Below are 19,590 nucleotides of genomic sequence, written 5' to 3'. Positions count from 1 at the left end.
TTTCCCCAGAAAGGATTTTATTATACATAGGAGGGAGGGATTAATTTTCTCAAAAGTAAGTCCTTGAGACTATGTAAAACCTTAGTTCTCCTGTACAAAACTACATTTCTATTTTGTGCTAAATGCTAGAGGTTATTACAGTGTTCCTCCCAAAAGCAAGGCCCTCAAGGACTCAATCTCATGCCTTCCTTCACTGTCCTCAAAGAAATTTGTCAAAATGTAAGATCTTCTAAATTTCTAATAGAAAGAAGTCCTGGAGTAGGAAGACAGTCCAGGGAACAGCAGACACTATATTTCAGTAGCAAATCTGTAAGAATATCCTCCACTGTATTACACACACACACACAAACACACACCTATTCTCTTCATGTTCCCCTAAACCATATCCCTTTCACAACTAAGCTATGCTTAATTATTCTGATTTTTTCTGAAGCATGTTTTCTGACATGTCTCTTATCCTAATAGCCATCTGCTCCTGGACAATCACTACAGTCATCAGATTAATTGTGAAGTATACCCTCATCTTACTGAAAGATGCCAAAGCAGAAACTTAAGATTCCAGATATTTTATTCTAATATCATAGCAATAACCTGAATAACAAAAACATGAACATGCTATAGTATTAAGGATAGAGTATTCCTATTTCTTTTGGGGAGGGGATAGGTTGGTTAATAATAAATCTTTATTCTAAATACTTATGTCTTCTTTTTTATTGAGGTATAACTGACATATATAAGTATTCCTATTTCTAAAGATTGGACCACTTTGAAACCAAATATTCTTTTCTTCTTCTAATGATACAGCTCCTAGTCAAAGATCTTCCTAAGAACCAATCTTGGCTGAACATCACATATATCTTTGATATAGCTACTTCTACTGTGAGGTTTTTCCTAACTAAGCTTCAGAAAACAATTAGCAGGTGGTATTCTCTTCCCCACCTCCACATTTCTTTCAGATGTGTTCTTTAGTATACCTCGTTTGTAAAAACCATCTGTTGGAGACCTTTTCTTTTTTGCATTACTTTCCTTCTAGTTTCAACTATAGATAAAAACATCTGCAACAAATGATGTCATTTTTATCTTTCATCTTCAACACTAAGGACATTCTAATAAATAAATAGTGTTCATTCACTTGAAGTCTGCTGAACTGATGGAAAACTGAGCTAAAGAAACATCAACCCCATTCTCTGGGAACTATTATTCCCTGCAGTGGTGATAGTGAGATAGGAGCATGAAGCATTATAAAAAATGCTGAGTTGCAGTGAAATTCTGACCCACTTGTAATCAACACAAAGTTAATTTTGCACGTGTATAAAGGGAAAGCTAATAGAGGTCATGAGAAGAAAGATGGTTTAATGATTCAATGAAATAACTGAAAACACTAATTGCCCTCAGAATTGAGAACAGAAGCCCAAACGGGAAGCATTTAAAAAAATGAAAATATTTTCAAAGTCTGTTCAAGGCTAGCCATTCAATTAAAGCGGGAAACATGGAGGCAACAATACCCATAACAAGTATCATCTTATGCACAAATAAAACCATAAAATGACTGAACCAGATCTGTGGGAAAGAGTGGGTATTCATCACGGGGGGTGGGAAAGCATGCTAAAAAAAAAAAAGTTTTTTTGAGTTAAGAGTGGACTTTTAAAAAGGGGCTAAAGCAGAGATATCCTGAATATAACAGACTGAGAAGGAAATGGCTTCAAATGTTAGAAAATTGCCTGTAATTTCCATTTTTAGAAATGTTGTTCTAAACATTTGTTTAAACCTGAAATTCATATTCCCAGAAACTATATTATTAAAATGGAGATTAAGTTACCATTCAAACTCCAAACCACATTAATCTGTTTTATACCTATAGTACTAATAAATCTATTTCAATATCACGTAATCAAATTTAAATATTTTCTCTATAGGAAAATGCATCTCAAGTTTCAACCAAGAAAACCAGGAACACTTTTCTTTTTGATTTTTGTATTTTATTTTATTTTTTAAGCCACCAGGGGACACAGAGTAATAGTATCAGGGCTCTAACAGAGAAACTCTAATATAGGTGTGGAAGAAGAAAAAGGGGAACTAATTTCCTGCAGGACATCTGAGAGTGAGCAACTCAACATTATGTGAGATAAGCCACTTCTCCAGACCAATCTCTATTGAAGAGTCCAGATTTCGGGAAGATAGAAAATAGTCTCTGCCAGGAGTTAAAATGAACTAGAGCTACATTTCTGTATCTTTAGAGTTTAAAAACAGGATCTGCATCAGAGATGCACTCACGGGGGTATTGGGTTCAGAAAAAGTAGAGTGACTTGCATTAGTCTCATCTTCCTTAGTCTGACTCTCCAGAAATAAGGGTGACCTGTTTTATTTATATCCTATCCCCAACAGATGAATGAAAAATAGAACATAGAGATTTAACTGACTAAAGGAGAAATTTAGGTTCATGCAAAAAGAAAATTTCAGACTTTAACAGCTGATAAAAAGTGAGTGAGGAGAGGTCAAGATGGTGGAGTAGGTAAACAAAGTGCTCGCCCCTTGCACAACTAAACTACAGAATAACCATATTGGGAGTCAGAGTCACCTGAAGTCTTGCTGAACAGAAGACCTACAACTGGAGACACACAGAAAAGGCCACCTCGAGACTGACAGGAGAGATGAAGACATGGAATGAGCTGGTCCCAACAGACTGGATAAAGCAGAGAATCAAATTAGCAATTTGGAAGACAAAGTAGGAGAAAACATCCAATCAGAACAGAAAAAAAAGAATACAAAAAAATGAAGAAAATTTAAGGGGACTCTGGGACATCATCAAGTGTACCAACATTTGCATCATAGGGGTCCAGAAGGAGAAGAGAGAGAGCAAGGAATTGAAAACCTATTTCAAGAAATAATAATGGAAAACTTCCCTAACCTGGCAAAGAAATAATCATACAAACCCAGAAAGCAGAGATAGTCCCAGAACTGAAAGAGGCCCACACCAAGGCACATCAAAATTAAAATGTCAAAGGTTAAATACAAAGAAAATCTTAAAAGCAGCAAGAGAAATGCAATTATTATCTGCAAGGGAGCTCCCATAAGACTGTCAGCTGATTTCTCAATAGAAACTTTGCTGGCCAGAAGGCATTGGCATAAAAATCAAGTGATGAAAATCAAGAACCTACAACCAAGAATACTCTACCCAGCAAATCTATCATTTTGAAATCAAAAGAGAAATAAAGAGCTTCCCAGACAAGAAAAAGCTAAAGGAGTCCATCACCACCAAGCCAGTATTACAAGACATGTTAGAGGGACTTCTTTAAAAAGAGAAGGAAAGAAAAGATCAAAAATATGAATAAAATGGCAATAACTACATATCTAGCAACAATTACTTTAAAGATAAATGGACTAAATTCTCCAGTCAAAAGATAAGGAGGCTAACTGGATAAGAAGACCTTTACATATGCTGCCTACAAGAGACTTCAGATCAAAAGACACACACACTGAAAGTGATGGAAAAGATGTTTCATGAAAATAGAAACAAACAAATAAAAAAGCTTGGGTAGCAATACTTATACCAGACAAAAGAGACTTTAAAACAAGGCCTATAACAAGAGACAAGGAATGATCCAGTTATCCCAAATATAACTGGGTATTTATCCAAAGAAACCCAAAACACTACTTTGAAGGGACATGAGAATCCATATGTTCACAGCAGCATTATTTACAATAGTTGAGATATGGAGGCAACCTGGGTGTCCATCAATGGTTGAATGGATAAAAAAAAAAAAAATGTGGTACATATATACATGATGGAATATTACTCTGCCATAATAAAAAGAATGAAATATTGTCATCTGCTATAACACGAATGGAATTAAAGGGTATTGTGCTGAGTGGAGTAAGTCAGACAGTGAAAGACAAATGCCATATGATTTCAATTACATGTGGAATCTAAAGAATAAAATAAGCAAACAATATAGAAACAAACTAATAGATACTGAGAACATTTTGATAGTTGCCAGATGAGAGAGGGTTGGGAGATGAGTGAAAAAGGTGAAGAGATTAAGAAGTACAAATTGGTAGTTATGAAATAGTTACAGGGATACAAAGTATAGCATAAGCAATATAGTCAATAATATTGTAATAACTATGTACATATGGTGCCAGATGGGTATTAGATTTACCAGAGTGATCACTTTGTTAACTTATATAAATGTCTAATCACTGTTGTATACCTAAAATTAATATATCATATGCCAACTGTAATTAAAAAATAAAAATTTTTTAAAAATTAAAAATGAATCTACTCAAGAGAAAAAGACTGAGTGAAGTTTTAAAATCTCACTTCCTAGTGAATGTCTACAATAAAATAAACAACAATTTAAACAATGTAGATTACCTTCTGTTGAGAACAAAGATAAAAACATAACCAATATTCTAAAGTACTAAAATTCTATAATTTTTCTAGTTATGAAAGCTTTAAAAAGAAAACAATTAACATTTTTATCTTTTAAGTATTGCAGACCACCACCAGTTTCCCAGAAGAGCTCTGGATTCTTACAAATTATGTATTTCGTCTTCTAATAATTAGTTTTTTTCTAAACTATAGTTTCACAGCAAGATTTACTGAGATTACTATAGCAATAAAACATACTTTCAATAAAGTAATACCTTGCTTAAACTCAGAATGAAGTAAAACATTAATAGTCACTGCATTCCAAAAACTTGAAATTAAGGGAGCTCTACTCTTTATGAAAATATCTAATGAACGAGAGCTCCTTTATGCTTGTGTGATAGCCTGTCTAAACCCATCATACTTTGAAAAATTACTTTGGTACCCAGAAGAGTGTCAGCATACAAATATCAAGAAGTTTCAATTTGAAAACCTTTCTAGAAAGCTTATTGTTTATTAAATAAATAGATCCTTTGCTGACATGGTAATATTTTTCTGACATGCTAATCTTATGATTTCTCCTAAGGTATTCTAATGTAATGTTAATTAAGGTATAAAAAAAAAAGTCTACGGCCATGCCACCCTCAACAAGCCCGACCATGTCTGATCTCGGAAGCTAAAGAGAGTTGGGCCTGGTTAGTACTTGGATGGCAGACCACCTAAGAAGACCAGGTGCTGTAGGCGTAAAAAAGAAAAAATAAGAGATTGTAAGCTGACAAGGTATTTGCAATCTGTGAGGTCAACCAAGGGTTGCTATGTGTAAAAAACAAACAAACAAACAAAAAACATATAAAAAAAGAGTCCTTTGTGGGTATTAACAGGGTAAAATTAACAGTTCTCCTTCGATATTTGTGAGGGATTGGTTACAGGACCCCTGGTGGATACTAAAATTTGCAGATGCTCAAGTCCCTTATAATAAATGGCATAGTATTTGCATATAACTTACAACATCCTCCCATATGCATTAAATCATTTCTAGAGTACTTAAAATATCTAAAATGATGTCAATGCTATGTAAATAATTGTTATACTGTCTTGTTTAGGGAATAATGGCAAGAAAAAAAGTCTTTTACACGTTCAGTACAACTGTAGGCCTAACTATATAGAGTACATATCAGAAACAACGTGAACTTTATTTTTCCAAATATTTTTGATCCATGGTTCTTTGAATCCAAGGATGCAAAACAAGTAGATATGGAGGGCCAACTGTACTCTATATAACAACTATTTTTAAAGATAAAACTGATGGCAGTTTTTAAATTTCTGGGGATCATTCTCTCTACCTTAGGCATTCTAACTCCTATCCAGGATTCACCTGTCCCTAGATATGCTCTCTTTCTCCCTGCAATCCTGTATCTATCATCCCCCTACAACAGGGGTCCCCAACCCCTAGACCAGTACCAGTCATTGGCCTGTTAGGAACCGGGCCATACACCAGGAGGTGAGCAGTAGGTGGGTGAGCAAAGCTTCATCTGTGTATGCAGCCGCTCCCCAGCACTAGCATCACCACCTCAGCTCCACCTCAGACCATCAGGCATTAGATTCTCATAGAAGCACCAGTCCCTGGTGTCAAAAAGGTTGGGGACTGCTGCCCTACAAGCTAACACATTTTTTAAAACTTTTTGTTTCTTACACCATGGAAACTTGAAGACAAACCATTTGAGGTGACTACTAATTAAAGGAAGCACGAGGTTACTGAGATCACAGTCATTGCTACCAATTCAAAGCCAACAGGAGTCCCCAATCTGGAGTGTGTTGAAAGGGAAGATTTTACTCAGTGAAAACAGCTCAATTATGAAACAGTATAGTGTGATACAGCTCAACTATGAAAATGTTTGGCTGTGGAACAGCTCAGGTGTGAAACAGCAGTTGAAGTGGCTCTGGTGTTACAGCTTTGGCTGCGGAAATAGTCTTCAATGGGAACAAACTGTCCTCCAATGAGGCAGAGGGGAAGCTGGCTTATACAGAGAAGAGTGCTTGCCCTTGGTCCTTGACTGGTTGTTTTCTATGCAAATGACTTCAAATCTGCACAGTTTGATTGGTCCAAATAGCACTGTCCTGACTGGTCAGAATGGAGCCACTCTGGTTGGTCAGTAAAGATGCAAATGAGGATATAATTGCACAGCCCCAATTAGGTGGGGCAGGTCTTCAGCCCAGTTAGTTGATTTACAAGCCTAGGAGCTCTTTTATAAATGTCAGCTCAGAGGGCAGGAACACAGTGCAAGAGGCAAGCAGCTCAGTGCAGCTTTTCCCAGGAGTGCAAAAAGCACAAGAGACCTTTGTTTAACAATGACAGCTAGACTCTATTCATAAATTTGAGCCCAGAAGTCCTTCTTAACAGGCACATTCATTCTCAGGGTCGACATAACAAAGAACATGTGCACACTGAGCTCACCTAACACGTTATTAACGTGAATAAAGTCTGCCTCATGATTTATTCATTACTTATTTCCATTTACAGTGCATCTGCAAAAATGTTCCTGTCAGAAGAATTACTATCAAAAGTCAGATTTTCATTCTGTGTCAAGGACATCTCAGAATGGAAAAATGAATGTCTACTCCTAGGGGCTGTGCTTCCTCCCCACACAAATTCCCGGGGTCACAATTCATTCAGGGAGATTCTCACATGTCTAGGAAAAACACATCCCCAGTCGTCATCCCATTACTTCAGGGTTCAATTAGCTCTTCAAGCACTAAACCAAGACAAACTTAAGACTAGATAAAATTACTGGCATTTGCCTGTTTCTTCTATTACTATCTATGAAGGTTAATTCTAAGTATCAACTTGGCTGGACCACAGTGCCCAGATATTTGGTTAAAATTTATTCTGGATATTTCTGTAAAGGTGTCTTTTCGATGAGACTTAACATTTAAATCAGTGGACTTTGAGTAAAGCAGATTGTTCTCCAAAATGTGGATGAACAAATCACATCCAATCAGCTGAAAACTTTAATAGAAAAAACTGACCACCCCCAACTTTAAAGGAATTCTACCAGCAAAATGCCTTTACACTTAAACTGCGACAGTACATTTTTTTTTTCTGGACTCGCCAAGCCTGCACAATCACATGAGCCAATTCCTTAAATCATCCTTTCTCTCTAGAAATCTCTCTCTCCATACACACACATCCCCACACAACCTCCTGCTGACTATTTCTCTGGAGAACTCTTAACTAATACACTATGCAAAAGAAAACAAGACTTTGCCTTGGAATTAATTTAAAAGGCCTAAGGTTTACTCGAAGATCAAAAATCAATAATATTAAGTCAACAATAAGTCTAAGAAAAGGTAGTCAATTTTAGATGTGGAGACTTACTAGTTTCACCAAAGTTTCATTAATTTTCCAAAAAAACGGTAAGATACATTGCTTTATTCAAATAAGAGAAAGTAATTAAAAAAAAAAAGTGTTTGACACTACAAGTCAAGATGAAATATTAAAAATATTAGCATCTCTGTAGATGTCCAAAAATATGTCACACAGACACAAAAATATGTACAGGTCAACTTTCCCTAGAAAATTCATAAAGAATAAAGATATAATTATGGACTATTTATACATCACTATTAAGCTTGAATAATTATTTGTATTACTTTTCTCAATTTCTCATAAGAAAAAAAAATAGTGATAGGGGTACTGTGGTATAATAAGTATATTTGGTCTTTGTTCTGGGTTCCTACCACAAAGCTCCTAAAAATCTTTGGGATTTTGAGTGATAGAAATGTCTTTTGTAATTCATAAGAAGACCCTTTTGACCAAGCCTGAGTTTCTGCTAATGAGGCAGGACTCCTAAATAGCCTTTGGATGAGGCTGGTCACCAGAAAGACGAAATGATTAGGTTAGAATTTTTAACCATACCTATAGACCTCTGGGAAGGGGAAGAGGGGACTACAGACGAACCCCAATAAAAACTCCTAAACAGTAAGATTTGATGAGTTTCCAGGTTGGTAAATGTATCCACATCCCAGGAGTGTGGTACGCCCTAATTCCATGGGAACACAAACTCTTGGGCTAAAGAACCCTCCCAGACCTCACTCTATGTGCCTCTTCATCTAGCTGTTCATCTATATCCCCTATAATATCCTTTATAATCAACTGATAAACATAAGTACAGCAGGTCCTTGGGTAATATAGTTTTATTCAACATCCTTTTGCTAAAATGTTGATTAGGAAAAAAAAAAAAATCAGCTCCCAGCAGGGGCTACTGTCTGTGTGCCTTTTGCACGTTCTCCCACAGTCTGTATGAGTTTTCTCCAGGTACTCTGGCTTCCTCCCATACTCCAAAGACGTATGTGTTAGGTGAACTGGCATGTCTTAATTGTCCCAATCTGAGTGAGTGTGTGAGTGCACCCATTTGCACACACCCACTGTCCTGTCCAGGATGGGTTTCTGCCTTGTGCCTTGAGCTGCTGGAAGAGGCTCCAGCCCCCCAAGACAATGAACTGAAATAAGGAGGTTAGAAAATAGTTATCTCACTGGTTTTTATTCATCTTTCCTAAATGTATGTATAGCTCATATTTATTTCCATGTTGAATAAGTGTTTTGGGTTTTTATTTAGAATTTTAGTGATGTTTTTGTAACCAGAAATATGATATAAGAACTTAACTATTGCTCATGTCAATTACTCCATAATAAAATTGGTTTCATTATACACTATTTCACTTAAAGTCACAGTTTCCGAGAACCTATTACTAATGTTAAATGAGGACTTACTGTAAATGTTTCTCTGAGTTCTTCCATGACCTTCTCTAAAAAATTAATCAAATCTAAGGAAGAAGGTGTAGGAAACTCCCATCTATATCCAGTCAGAAGCATAGGTAACAATCTGGTGCTACTGGCATCTTAAGTGAGGGCAGTTTTATAGGACTGAACCCTTAACCTGTGGGGTATAATGCTCTCTCCAGTTAGTGTCAGAATTTAAATTTGTAGGACACTCAGTCAGTGTCTGCTAAGAAGTGGAGAATTGCTTGGTAGTATTGGAAAAAAAAAAAAAAAAACACGTATCAGAAGCACTATAATCTTAAGAAGCTGTGAGTGACCTGACAGAAAAATTTCCTTTGCATAAAAGAATCCTCTGATCTTCAAAACACTGATTACTGGGGTTTATAAAGACCCATATGTTCGTACCACAAGAGTGCCTATATCAAAACAACCTTGGTTAGAATTCACTTTTTATTGTTACATATACAAAGAAAGGAGAATATAGGAGATAAAGACATAAGTGGTAGGTGGAGACAGGAACAAAGAGATTTAACAGAGAACATAAGAAATTTCATTTCATCATCTGCAACTGTCTTTATAAAATCATTGCTTTCTTAGTTTATGTAGTGTAGTGGGTCTCAAAGTGTGGTCCCCAGTTCAACAACATCAACACTATCTGAAATGCACTTTCTTGGTCCCCACCTCAGACTTAGTGAATCTGATGCACTATAAAGCTTGAAAATCAGTAACCTCTAGTAAAGTCAAATACGTTAAAGTATGAGACACAACTAAATCAGGAAATTCTAGAAACTGAGTGACAGAATTTGGATACATTACTACGGACCACATGGAGGAAATTTTTATTACTATTATTCTTCTCTTTTTTTTAAGGCATTTATTTAAAAAAAAAAATACTTTCCCAGTATTATTTAAGTGACATTACTTAAGAAATCTCCCATGCACTAAAATTTCAACCCATTCATAAGGCTGCTTTGTGCTGAACAAGACAGAATGAAGCAGAAGTTTTTAGGAAGGATAATGATACATCCCCAGGCAAAACTTACAGGCTGAGGCACCATATTATATATTGCTAAACTTTGTTTGTTTGGTTTTTTAAGGTGAAGCAACCCTTGATTGACCTCACGGATTGCAAGGACCTTGTCAGCTTACAATCCCTTATTTTTTATTCTTTTTATTTTTTTCTCCTACAGCACCTGGTCTTCCTAGGTGGTCTTCCATCCAAGCACTAACCAGGCCTGACCCTGTTTAGCTTCCGGGATCAGACGAGATCAGGCTTGTTCAGGGTAGCAGAGCCGTAGACTAAATTGCTAAACTTTGAATTAAATTCTTTCATTCTTCCATCATGTGGGATATAAAAGTCATCAGTAAAAACTAAAAAGGTCAAATGTATATTATATTTCTACAAAGTTTTCACTTCCCTTTATGAAAATTTGTCAGAGTGGTAATTTCTCTGCCAATTTAATTCAGGCTATTAGCATTCTTTTGTAGAGAATAAATACCTTTAAACTGCTTGATCATGTTCTGATGGTTTTCAATGGCTTCCTTTAAGATCATTTCAGGCTGATCCATCTTCCATCGCCATTCAGTGCCCACCGGATTGGTGTGGTGCCTAGGAAAAGGGCAAAAGTTCTTTCCTTAAAACACTGAACATTGTTAGAAACACAGGAACAAAGTATTTGTAGTCACATACTGAAGTATAAATTGATATAAGATATATATTCAAAAATAACACACACTTTGTATATGAGAGTATTCACTACACAGCCAGCTATAAGAGCAATTAAAAATTATATTAGCAAAAAATAAACCCATCTTAGCCATGATCTTTCATTGTTGTTTTTCAATATTGGATATTTGGTTCATTTCTAATTTTTTAATATTATTATCTTTTTATGTGTTGATTGGTCATTTGTATATCTTCTTTGGAGAACTGTCTATTTAGATCCTTTTTCCACTTTTGTAATCTAGTTATTTGTTCAAGACAAATAAAACTCTCAATGTGAAACTTAAAGTATAAGGTTTTCACTTAAACAAACAGAAACAGGAGACCTACAATGATAAATTTGGAATAGCTATACACATAACATTCAACAACTCCTTCTGAAAATTAGCAGAAAATATCTGTCTATAAGAGTCTAACACCCATATTATCAAAATGAAGTAAGAAATTCATTTTGGAAAAATCACATCTCTACGTCATATTATAGTTTCGAAACATGTTCATATACACAAACTCACTCAAGCAATTAAGCCCCACAGCAACCCTGTAAAAAAGGTATTACTGTTTTGTTTTACAGTTAGGAAACTGAGACTTATAGGTTATTTTAAGAACCTAGTAAAATTAAAAACATAATAACATTTATATTAGCATTTAAATCAATTTTTACTAGGCCTTTTCTGATATCCTAATCCATAACTGAAACGGACGGTAAATTCTAATTTTAAAAGTTAATATATTAGTAATTTTTTTTTTACCAGAAACCATGGTAAATAAAATATTCCCATGTACTTTTTCTAAAATCTCATTAATGAATTTGTTAAGAATACTTTTTGCTTTTTAAACAACTGGGTAAATTTACTGCTGGAGAAACTGAAGGACTGCATTATTGGCTATAAACAGGTAATAAAGATAAGAGGTGTTACTAACTCCTATTTCCTTTGAATCTTGAACATCAAAAAAAAAAAAAAAACTACTGATTGTCAACAATCTTAGGAAGAGATTAGAAGAGACTGTAAATGTGATTTTTTTTTTTAATTTTAAGAGATTAAGAGATTGTAAACTATGAAACAATGAGAACTAGGACACAAAGTACTTGATTATTTTTCCTACAAGCTAAGTATTACATTACATGATCAAAATATTTCAATCCACATACTCATATCTTTTGTTTGCAAGTGCTCACCCTATAATATTTTAAGTTTTGTAAGCACACACCCTATTACTCAAAAGGAGATTTGCTGTATCATTTTATTTCAATACTGCCATGTTTGAGCAATGCCCTTTACTTTTTAGTAAAGGTATTTTTTTAACTACTTTTGGTCCACTGTACAAAGGATTTCTCAATCTCAGCACAACTGACATTTTGGACTAGAAAATTCTTTGTTGTGTGTCCTGTGCATTAGAGAATGTTTAAGCGCATCCCTGGCCTTTACCCACTAGATGCCTGTAGCACCTCCTTCAGTTTTAACAATCATTTTAAAAATGTCTCCAGACATTGTCAAATGTCCCACATTTTCCAATAGTGTGAAAAATAGCAATTTTTCCCCAGTTGAGAACCACTGTTTTAGCAGGAAGTCCAAAGAGATACTTTTATTTCCTCACTATATCCCTAGATAACTAGAAAAGGAAATAAATGTAAAGAACTTAATGTGGGATAATGGTATTATATCTATATTCTTTTTTTAAAAGGTCTTTTTTTTTAATATTATCTATAAATTGAAGTATGTACAGAATATAAAACAACATGATGGCTGGAATTTGCTTCAAAATAGTGAGGACTAGAGTAGGTAAATAGAACATGATTGGCAATATGTTAATAAACATACATAAAAGTTAATTGTACTAGTCATCCTACTTATATCCAAAAAACTTCATAATAAAAGTTTTTTCTTCAAAAAATGAACCTAACACAGATCTCAGTAGATAAATAAACAACCTACTGGTGACTGCATCAAATGATTAGATAAATAAACAACCTACTGGTGACTGCATCAAATGATTACAGTTCAGGGAAATAACAGGCAGCTGAATAAATACTTGGGAAAATTGCTGGGAGACAGATTCTTTGGTGAGTCAGAGCACTAAAAAACGCTCACATGTACTGGAGAATTTAGAAAGCCTTAAACATGCTCAGGACAGGACGCATGCAAAGACAAGACCCCAAACTTTCACCTACAATTGGTTTTTCAGCTTGGCACAGGCAGGAAGTAAATGCCAAAGCAGAGTTGTAAATAGCCTGACTAAGCTTTGAAGGAATATCCCAACACAGAGTTCAAAGATAAGGAAAATGGTTTTTCTTTGGGTTCATTCACTCAAGGAAATGTCAATCAACACATTCGCCGACAACTTAGACAGCTTTCATCGACAATACACAATATAGAAGAGTATCTGTACAAAAACGGTTTAGAAAATTCACTAAGCACACAACTAAAACCCAGAGCAATCAACAAAAAACAAACACTGCAGAATGGGTAAAAATCTAATTTCTACAGTTAACACATAATATTCAAAATGCGAAGTTTTCAATAACTTCAAACTTACTAGAAAAAGACTTTAAGTCAACTGTCTTAAACATGCTCTAAGAGTTAGAAGAATCATGAATGAAGTGCTGAAGGAAACCAGAAGAACAATATCTCAACAAATATAGAATATTAATCATGAGATACAAATGATAAAAGGAAATCAAAAAAGTGCTAGAACTAAAAAGTATAATAGCCGAAATGAAAATTCAGTGGAGGGTTTCAACATCAGATTTGAGCAGGCTTTGAGAAAAAAGAGTCAGTAAACTTGAAGATATCAAGTCTGAGGAGTAAAAAATTATGAAGAAAAGTGAAAATAGTAGCAGAGACCTGTGGGACACCACAAAGAATACCAACATATGCATAATGGGAGTCCCAGAAAGAGAAGAAAAAGTGAAAGAGGCAAAGAGAATATCTGATGAAACAATAATTGAAAACTTACCAAATTTGATAAAAGACATGACTTTAGATATCTAAGAATCTCAATAAACTCCAAGTAGGAAAAATTCAAAGAGAGCCACACCAGGATACATTATAATCGAACTGGTGGAAAACAAAAACAAAGTAAGAGTCTTGAAAGAAGAGAAGACACTCACCATATCCAAGGAATCCTCAATGAAATTAATAGACAATTTCTCAGCAAAAACTGTGGAGGTCAGGAAGCAGTGGGTGACATATTTAAAATGCTAAAAGGAAAAGTATGTCAACCAAATATTCCATATCTGGAAAAACTATTCTTCGAAATTGAAGAAGGCATTAAGACATTCTCAGATAAACAAAAGATAAGGGAGTTAATCACTAGTGGACCTGCCTATAAGAAATGTGAAAGGTAGACCTTCCGGCAGATATAAAATGACACTAGATAGACACGAACAATACAAAGAAATAAAAAAAAAAAAAAAAAAACACAAAGAGAATTACATAGGTAAATACAAAAGTCGGTAGTATTGCATTTTTGGATACTAACTTCTCTTTATTTTTCCTATATGATTTAAAGGAATAAAACAGCAATCATAAGTTTATGTTAGTGAGCACACAACATATAAAGTTGAAATTTGTGACAACATAAAGGGGAATGAAGGAAGCTTTGTATGCACAAACTAACCCCCAAATCAATTCTTGAGGCAAAAATTTTGAGTCACGTGATACATATATTCTCAGATGAAGTCAAACAAGGCAATGTTCTTTCTACCTTTTATTTAAGCTGTCATACTGTAAACAAGTATTCTTATAGCAGTCAATTTAATGTTCCTTTTTTTTTTTTTTTGCTTTTTGTTGGTGATTTTGCTGTTTAAAGTAGCTTTCAAGCTGAAGTACTGTACAGTGTTTCTAAGTGCAAGAAAGCTGTGATGTACCTTTATAAGGAAAATATATTGCATAAGCTTCATTCAGGCATAACTTATAGTGTTCTTGGCCATAAATTCAATGTTGATGAATCAACAACACATATTTTAAAAAGGTGTCTTTAAACAGAAACATACATGCAACAAGGTTATATATCGTTAAGATGATGAAAATGTGATAAGAGAATTATCTCCCCTAAAAGTAATAATTCAGTATTTGCTGATATAGCATTCATGAGGCGTTATAGAACATAACTACCACAAATAAAGAGAACTGAGTGTAGATGGTTATAAGTTTAATAGGTTAGCTGTGAGTAATAACCACCAAAAAAATAAAAAGTGTAAAGAAAAGGAAACAGAATGAAGTCAATGGTACACAATAAAAAAATCAAACAAAAAAAGGCAGTAATAAAGAAAGAGAGCAACAAAAAAAATGTAAAACATAGAAAATAGTAAAATTAAATGCATTAAATTCTCTACTGAAAAGCCAAAGATTGACAAAATGGATAAAAAAATAAAAATCCAACAATATGCTGTCTGCAAGAGATTGACTTTAGATCCAAAGATACAAATAAATTGATAGTGAAAAGGTAGAAAAAAGATATTTGGGACAAATAGTAACCTAAAGAGATAACATAGGAGACCAGCTAAGATGGCACAGAAGGTAGATGCTGTGCATGCCTCCTCTCTCAACCACACCAAAATTATAACGAAACTACAGAGCAACCATCACTAGGAGCCTGAGGTCTGGCCAAACAGAAGTCATACAACTGGGGACATATATAAGAGGTCACCTCAAGGCTAGGAGGAGAGGCAGAGACACAAAACAGCCCAGTCTCACAACTGAATGTGGCAATCCAGAATTGGGAGGGTTATACTGGCTGCACAGCACCCTGCCCTCACTAAAGAGCAAGGGATCTTGGCCCCAACTCAGGGTTCCAGTGCCAGGAAGAGAAGTCCCCACATCTCTGGCTGTGAGAAATCAGCAGAGATTGTGGCTGAGTGAGACAGAGGGCTGCAGCAGTCATAGACGTTCCTCTTAAAGGGCCTGCACGTGGACTTATTCCCTAATGAACTTACCTGCTCTGAGCGTCAGTGCTGGAGCAACTGCTGGAGGAGTGCTAGGGACATATGGGGAGACACTGAGTTGTCAGGCTTCAGGGTGAGGGCTCAAAAGGCAGCTGCCTTCTGGACAAAAGTGCTGGCAGCATCCACTATTCTTTGGTTGAGCCCTCCCTGCTCCCAGCGTGCAGATGCAGGCAGCCACCATATCTAAGTCTCCATCAACCTAGCTAATGCAGGTCACCTCTCCCCCCACCCCCCGGTATTTCCCTGAAACTGCATCTCCCAACTTGCATGCTCACCTAAACTGCCTCCAGTAGTTTATTCCATCTAATTGGCTTGTCTTGGCTCATGTTGCGGACTTTCCTAAAATCTCTCAAAGGTTCACAAAACCCAGACAACCAGCATCTGGCCTATACCTCATACTGAGTAGCACCAAGCCTGCCAGTAGCTGTAGCAGGCCTTGGTTTCTGGCTTGGCCTTTCAAGGCACCTATAAGCTCAGCATGGGTGGCAGCCATCTGTAGATTGCTTGTTGACTCTTACCAGATGGCCCTGGACGTGCACAGGATGCAGCTAAACTTGGCCTGCAGTGGGCCCCTCCCAGGAGGCGCTTGGACTATCACACCCAGTGCCCTGCTTCTACAAGCCCCAGAGCTGGAGCACCACCCAGGCTAAATCTGAAGAGGATACACCCAAAGAGCAGACCAGAGTCCTGCTAATGTAAATTCTGCTCCTAAGGGTCGGCCATTCACGGGCCAATCCTCACAACCAATCAGCCCAAGGGTCAATCCCTCTCATCCAACTGCAAATAGTAACCAAGGTTTGACTACACCATGAGGGCACATGCAACCCACACAGGAGACATACCTTGAGCATCTCGCTCGGGTAACCAAGGAAGACTGTGCACTTGGCCCCAAGGGCACCTACTACATAAAACCATTATACTAACACCAGGAGATTTAGGAGCCCTACCTAACACATAAAACAAACATAGGGAGGCAGGAAAAAGTAGAAGACAAAGAAACATATCCCACATGAAAGAATAGAATAAAGCTCCAGAGAAAGACCTAAACAAAATGGAGACAAGCGGTCTACCAGATGCAGAGTTCAAAACTCTGGTTATAAGGATGCTTAAAGAACTGAGAAGAAGAGTAAATGGACTTAGGAAGAACTTCAACAAACAGAAAACATAAAAATGAAGATGGAAAACATAAAAGGAAACCAGTCAGAAATGAAGAAATAATATCTGAGATAAAGAGTACATTAGAGGGAATCAACAGATTGGAAGAAGCAGAGGATCGAATCTACGATTTAAAGATGAGGTAGTGGAGGACACCCAAACAGAACAGCAACAAGAAAAAGAATCCAAAATAATAAAAATAATTTAAGAAGCCTATTGGACAACATCAAATGTAACGACATTCATATCATAGGAATACCAGAAGGAGAAAAGAGAGAGCAAGAAATAATGAAAACCTATTTGAAGAAATAATGATGGAAAATTTCCCTAACCTGGTAAAGAAAATAGACATAAAACCCCAGGAAGCTCCAAAAAAGATGAACTAATGATGGAAAATAATGATGGAAAATTTCCCTAACCTGGTAAAGGAAATAGACATAAAACCCCAGGAAGCTCCAAAAAAGAAGAACTAAAAGAGCCCCACACCAAGACACATCATAATTAAAATGCCAAAGGTTATATACAAAGAGAGAAACTTTAAAAGCAGCAAGAGAAGAGCAATTAGTTACCTACAAGGGAGCTCCCATTAGACTGTCAGCTGATTTCTCAACAGAAACTTTGCAGGCTTGAAGGGCTTGGCACAAAATATTCAAAGTGATGAAAACCTTGGACTTACAACCAAGATTGCTCTATCCAGCAAAGCTATTATTTAGAATCTCAGGACAGATAAAGAGCTTCCTAGACAAGAAAAAGCTAAAGAAATTCATCAACACCAAGCTAGTAGTACAGAAAATGTTGGAAGGACTTCTTTAAAAAGAAAAAAAATGTGTCGAAAACATGAATAAAGAATAGCAATAATGACAAAGCAACAAGTACTTCAAATGCAAAAGAATTAAATGCTCCAATCAAAAAACAGGGTGGCTGAAAATGGGTAAGAAAATAAAACCTTTACATAGGCTGCCTACAAGAGACTCACTTCAGATTAAAAGACATGCGCAGATGTAAAGTAAAAGGATGATAAAGATATTTAATGATAGACCTAGAGGGTATTGTACTGAGTAGAGTAAGTCAGATAAAGACAAATGCCATATGATTTCACATACATGTGAAATCTAAAGAACAAAATAAACACACACAAAAAGAAACAAACTCATAGATACAGAGAACACTTTGAGGGTTACCAGATAGGAGGGAGGTTGCAGGGGGTAGGTGAAAAGGGGGAAGGGATTAAGAAGTACAAAATGGTAGTTACAAAATAGTCATGGAGATATAAAGTATAGAATAAGGAATATAGCCAATAATATTGTAACAACTATGTACAGTGTCAGAGGGATATTAGATTTATTGGAATGATCATTTCATGAGTTATGTAGATGTCTAATCACTATGTTGTACACATGAAACTAATATAATATTGTAGGCCAACTATAATTGAAATATAAAAAAACATTTTAAAAAAGAGACAACATAACTATACTAGTATCACACAAAATAGATTTTAAGTCAAAAACTATTACACGAAACAGAATATTATATATTGATAAATGGATCAGTCCATCAAGAAGGTGTTAACAATTATAATTATAAGCATATAATATCTAACAAAAGCACCAAAGTATATGAAGATAAAAATATATAAGCTGAAGAGAAAAATACGGTTCTATATTAATAATTACAGAATTCAAAACCACACAATAAGTAATGGACAGAACAACTAGGCAGGAAATCAATAAAGAAATAGAGCATTTTTTCAAGTGCATATGAAACATTTTCCAGGACAGACCATATGTTAGGCCATAAAACAGGTCTTGATAAATTTTAAAAGCCTGAAATCATATGAAGTATTTTCTTCAACCGCAAGGATAATAAAAATAGAAATGAAGAAGAGAAAGTAGGATGGAAAAATAACAAATAAGTGAAAATTTAACAATATACTTCTAAACAACCAGTGGAACAAAGAAAGCACAAGGAAAAATAAAATACTTAGAGATGAATAAAAACAAAAATATAGCATATCGAGTTATTGAATGTAAGTATCTCAGAGAGATATTTACAACTACAAATACCTACATTACAAACAAAAACCTGAAATCAATACACCACACACACACAAAAAAAAAAAAAAAAGAAAAAGAAGAGCAAACTGTGTTCAAAGCAGCAAATTAAAGGTTATAATAAAGATTGGAGTAAAAAATAAATGAAATTGAAATAAAAAACCAGAGGAAAAAAAGTCAATTAAACCAGAAGTTGGTTCTTGTAAAAATCAACAAAACTGACAAAAATATTTACCTAGATTAATAAAAAAAATAAAGGAATAAAATTAGTAAAATCAGAAATAAAACTGGGGATATTACTACCAACCTTACAGAAATATAGAGGATTATGAGAATATTATAAACAACTGTATGTCAACAAATTAGATAAATTAGGTCAAATGGACAAATTCCTAGATACACACAAACTGCCCAAAACAACTCATATAGAAATAAAAAATCTGAAGAAACCTCTAAACAAGTAAAGTAACTGAATCAGTAATTGAAAACCTCCCTGCAAAGAAAAGCCCAGGAAGAGTTTGCACTAGTGAAGTCCACTAATGATTTAAAGAATTAACACCA

General features: G+C 35.3%; 1 protein-coding gene and 2 pseudogenes across 2 annotated transcripts in view; 1 reads left to right on the top strand and 2 right to left on the bottom strand.

Annotated features, from left to right (window-relative positions):
* Positions 1 to 19,590, bottom strand: part of LOC107507429 (S-adenosyl-L-methionine-dependent tRNA 4-demethylwyosine synthase TYW1) — a 182,541-nt gene that overhangs the window by 87,625 nt on the left and 75,326 nt on the right. For both annotated transcript variants that reach the window (XM_016138517.2, XM_016138518.2), the window contains exon 11: positions 10,649 to 10,758. In XM_016138517.2, coding sequence (XP_015994003.2) covers positions 10,649 to 10,758 — 110 coding nt within the window. The remainder of the gene's footprint in view (positions 1 to 10,648; positions 10,759 to 19,590) is intronic.
* LOC118607360 lies at positions 4,995 to 5,113 on the top strand (annotated as a pseudogene).
* LOC118607634 lies at positions 10,331 to 10,449 on the bottom strand (annotated as a pseudogene).

The sequence above is a fragment of the Rousettus aegyptiacus genome, unplaced genomic scaffold (genome assembly GCF_014176215.1).
Source record: "Rousettus aegyptiacus isolate mRouAeg1 unplaced genomic scaffold, mRouAeg1.p scaffold_m13_p_8, whole genome shotgun sequence".
Taxonomy (NCBI): Eukaryota; Metazoa; Chordata; class Mammalia; order Chiroptera; family Pteropodidae; genus Rousettus; species Rousettus aegyptiacus.
Note: the sequence above shows the minus strand (reverse complement) of the source record. Positions and strands in the feature narration are given on the sequence as shown.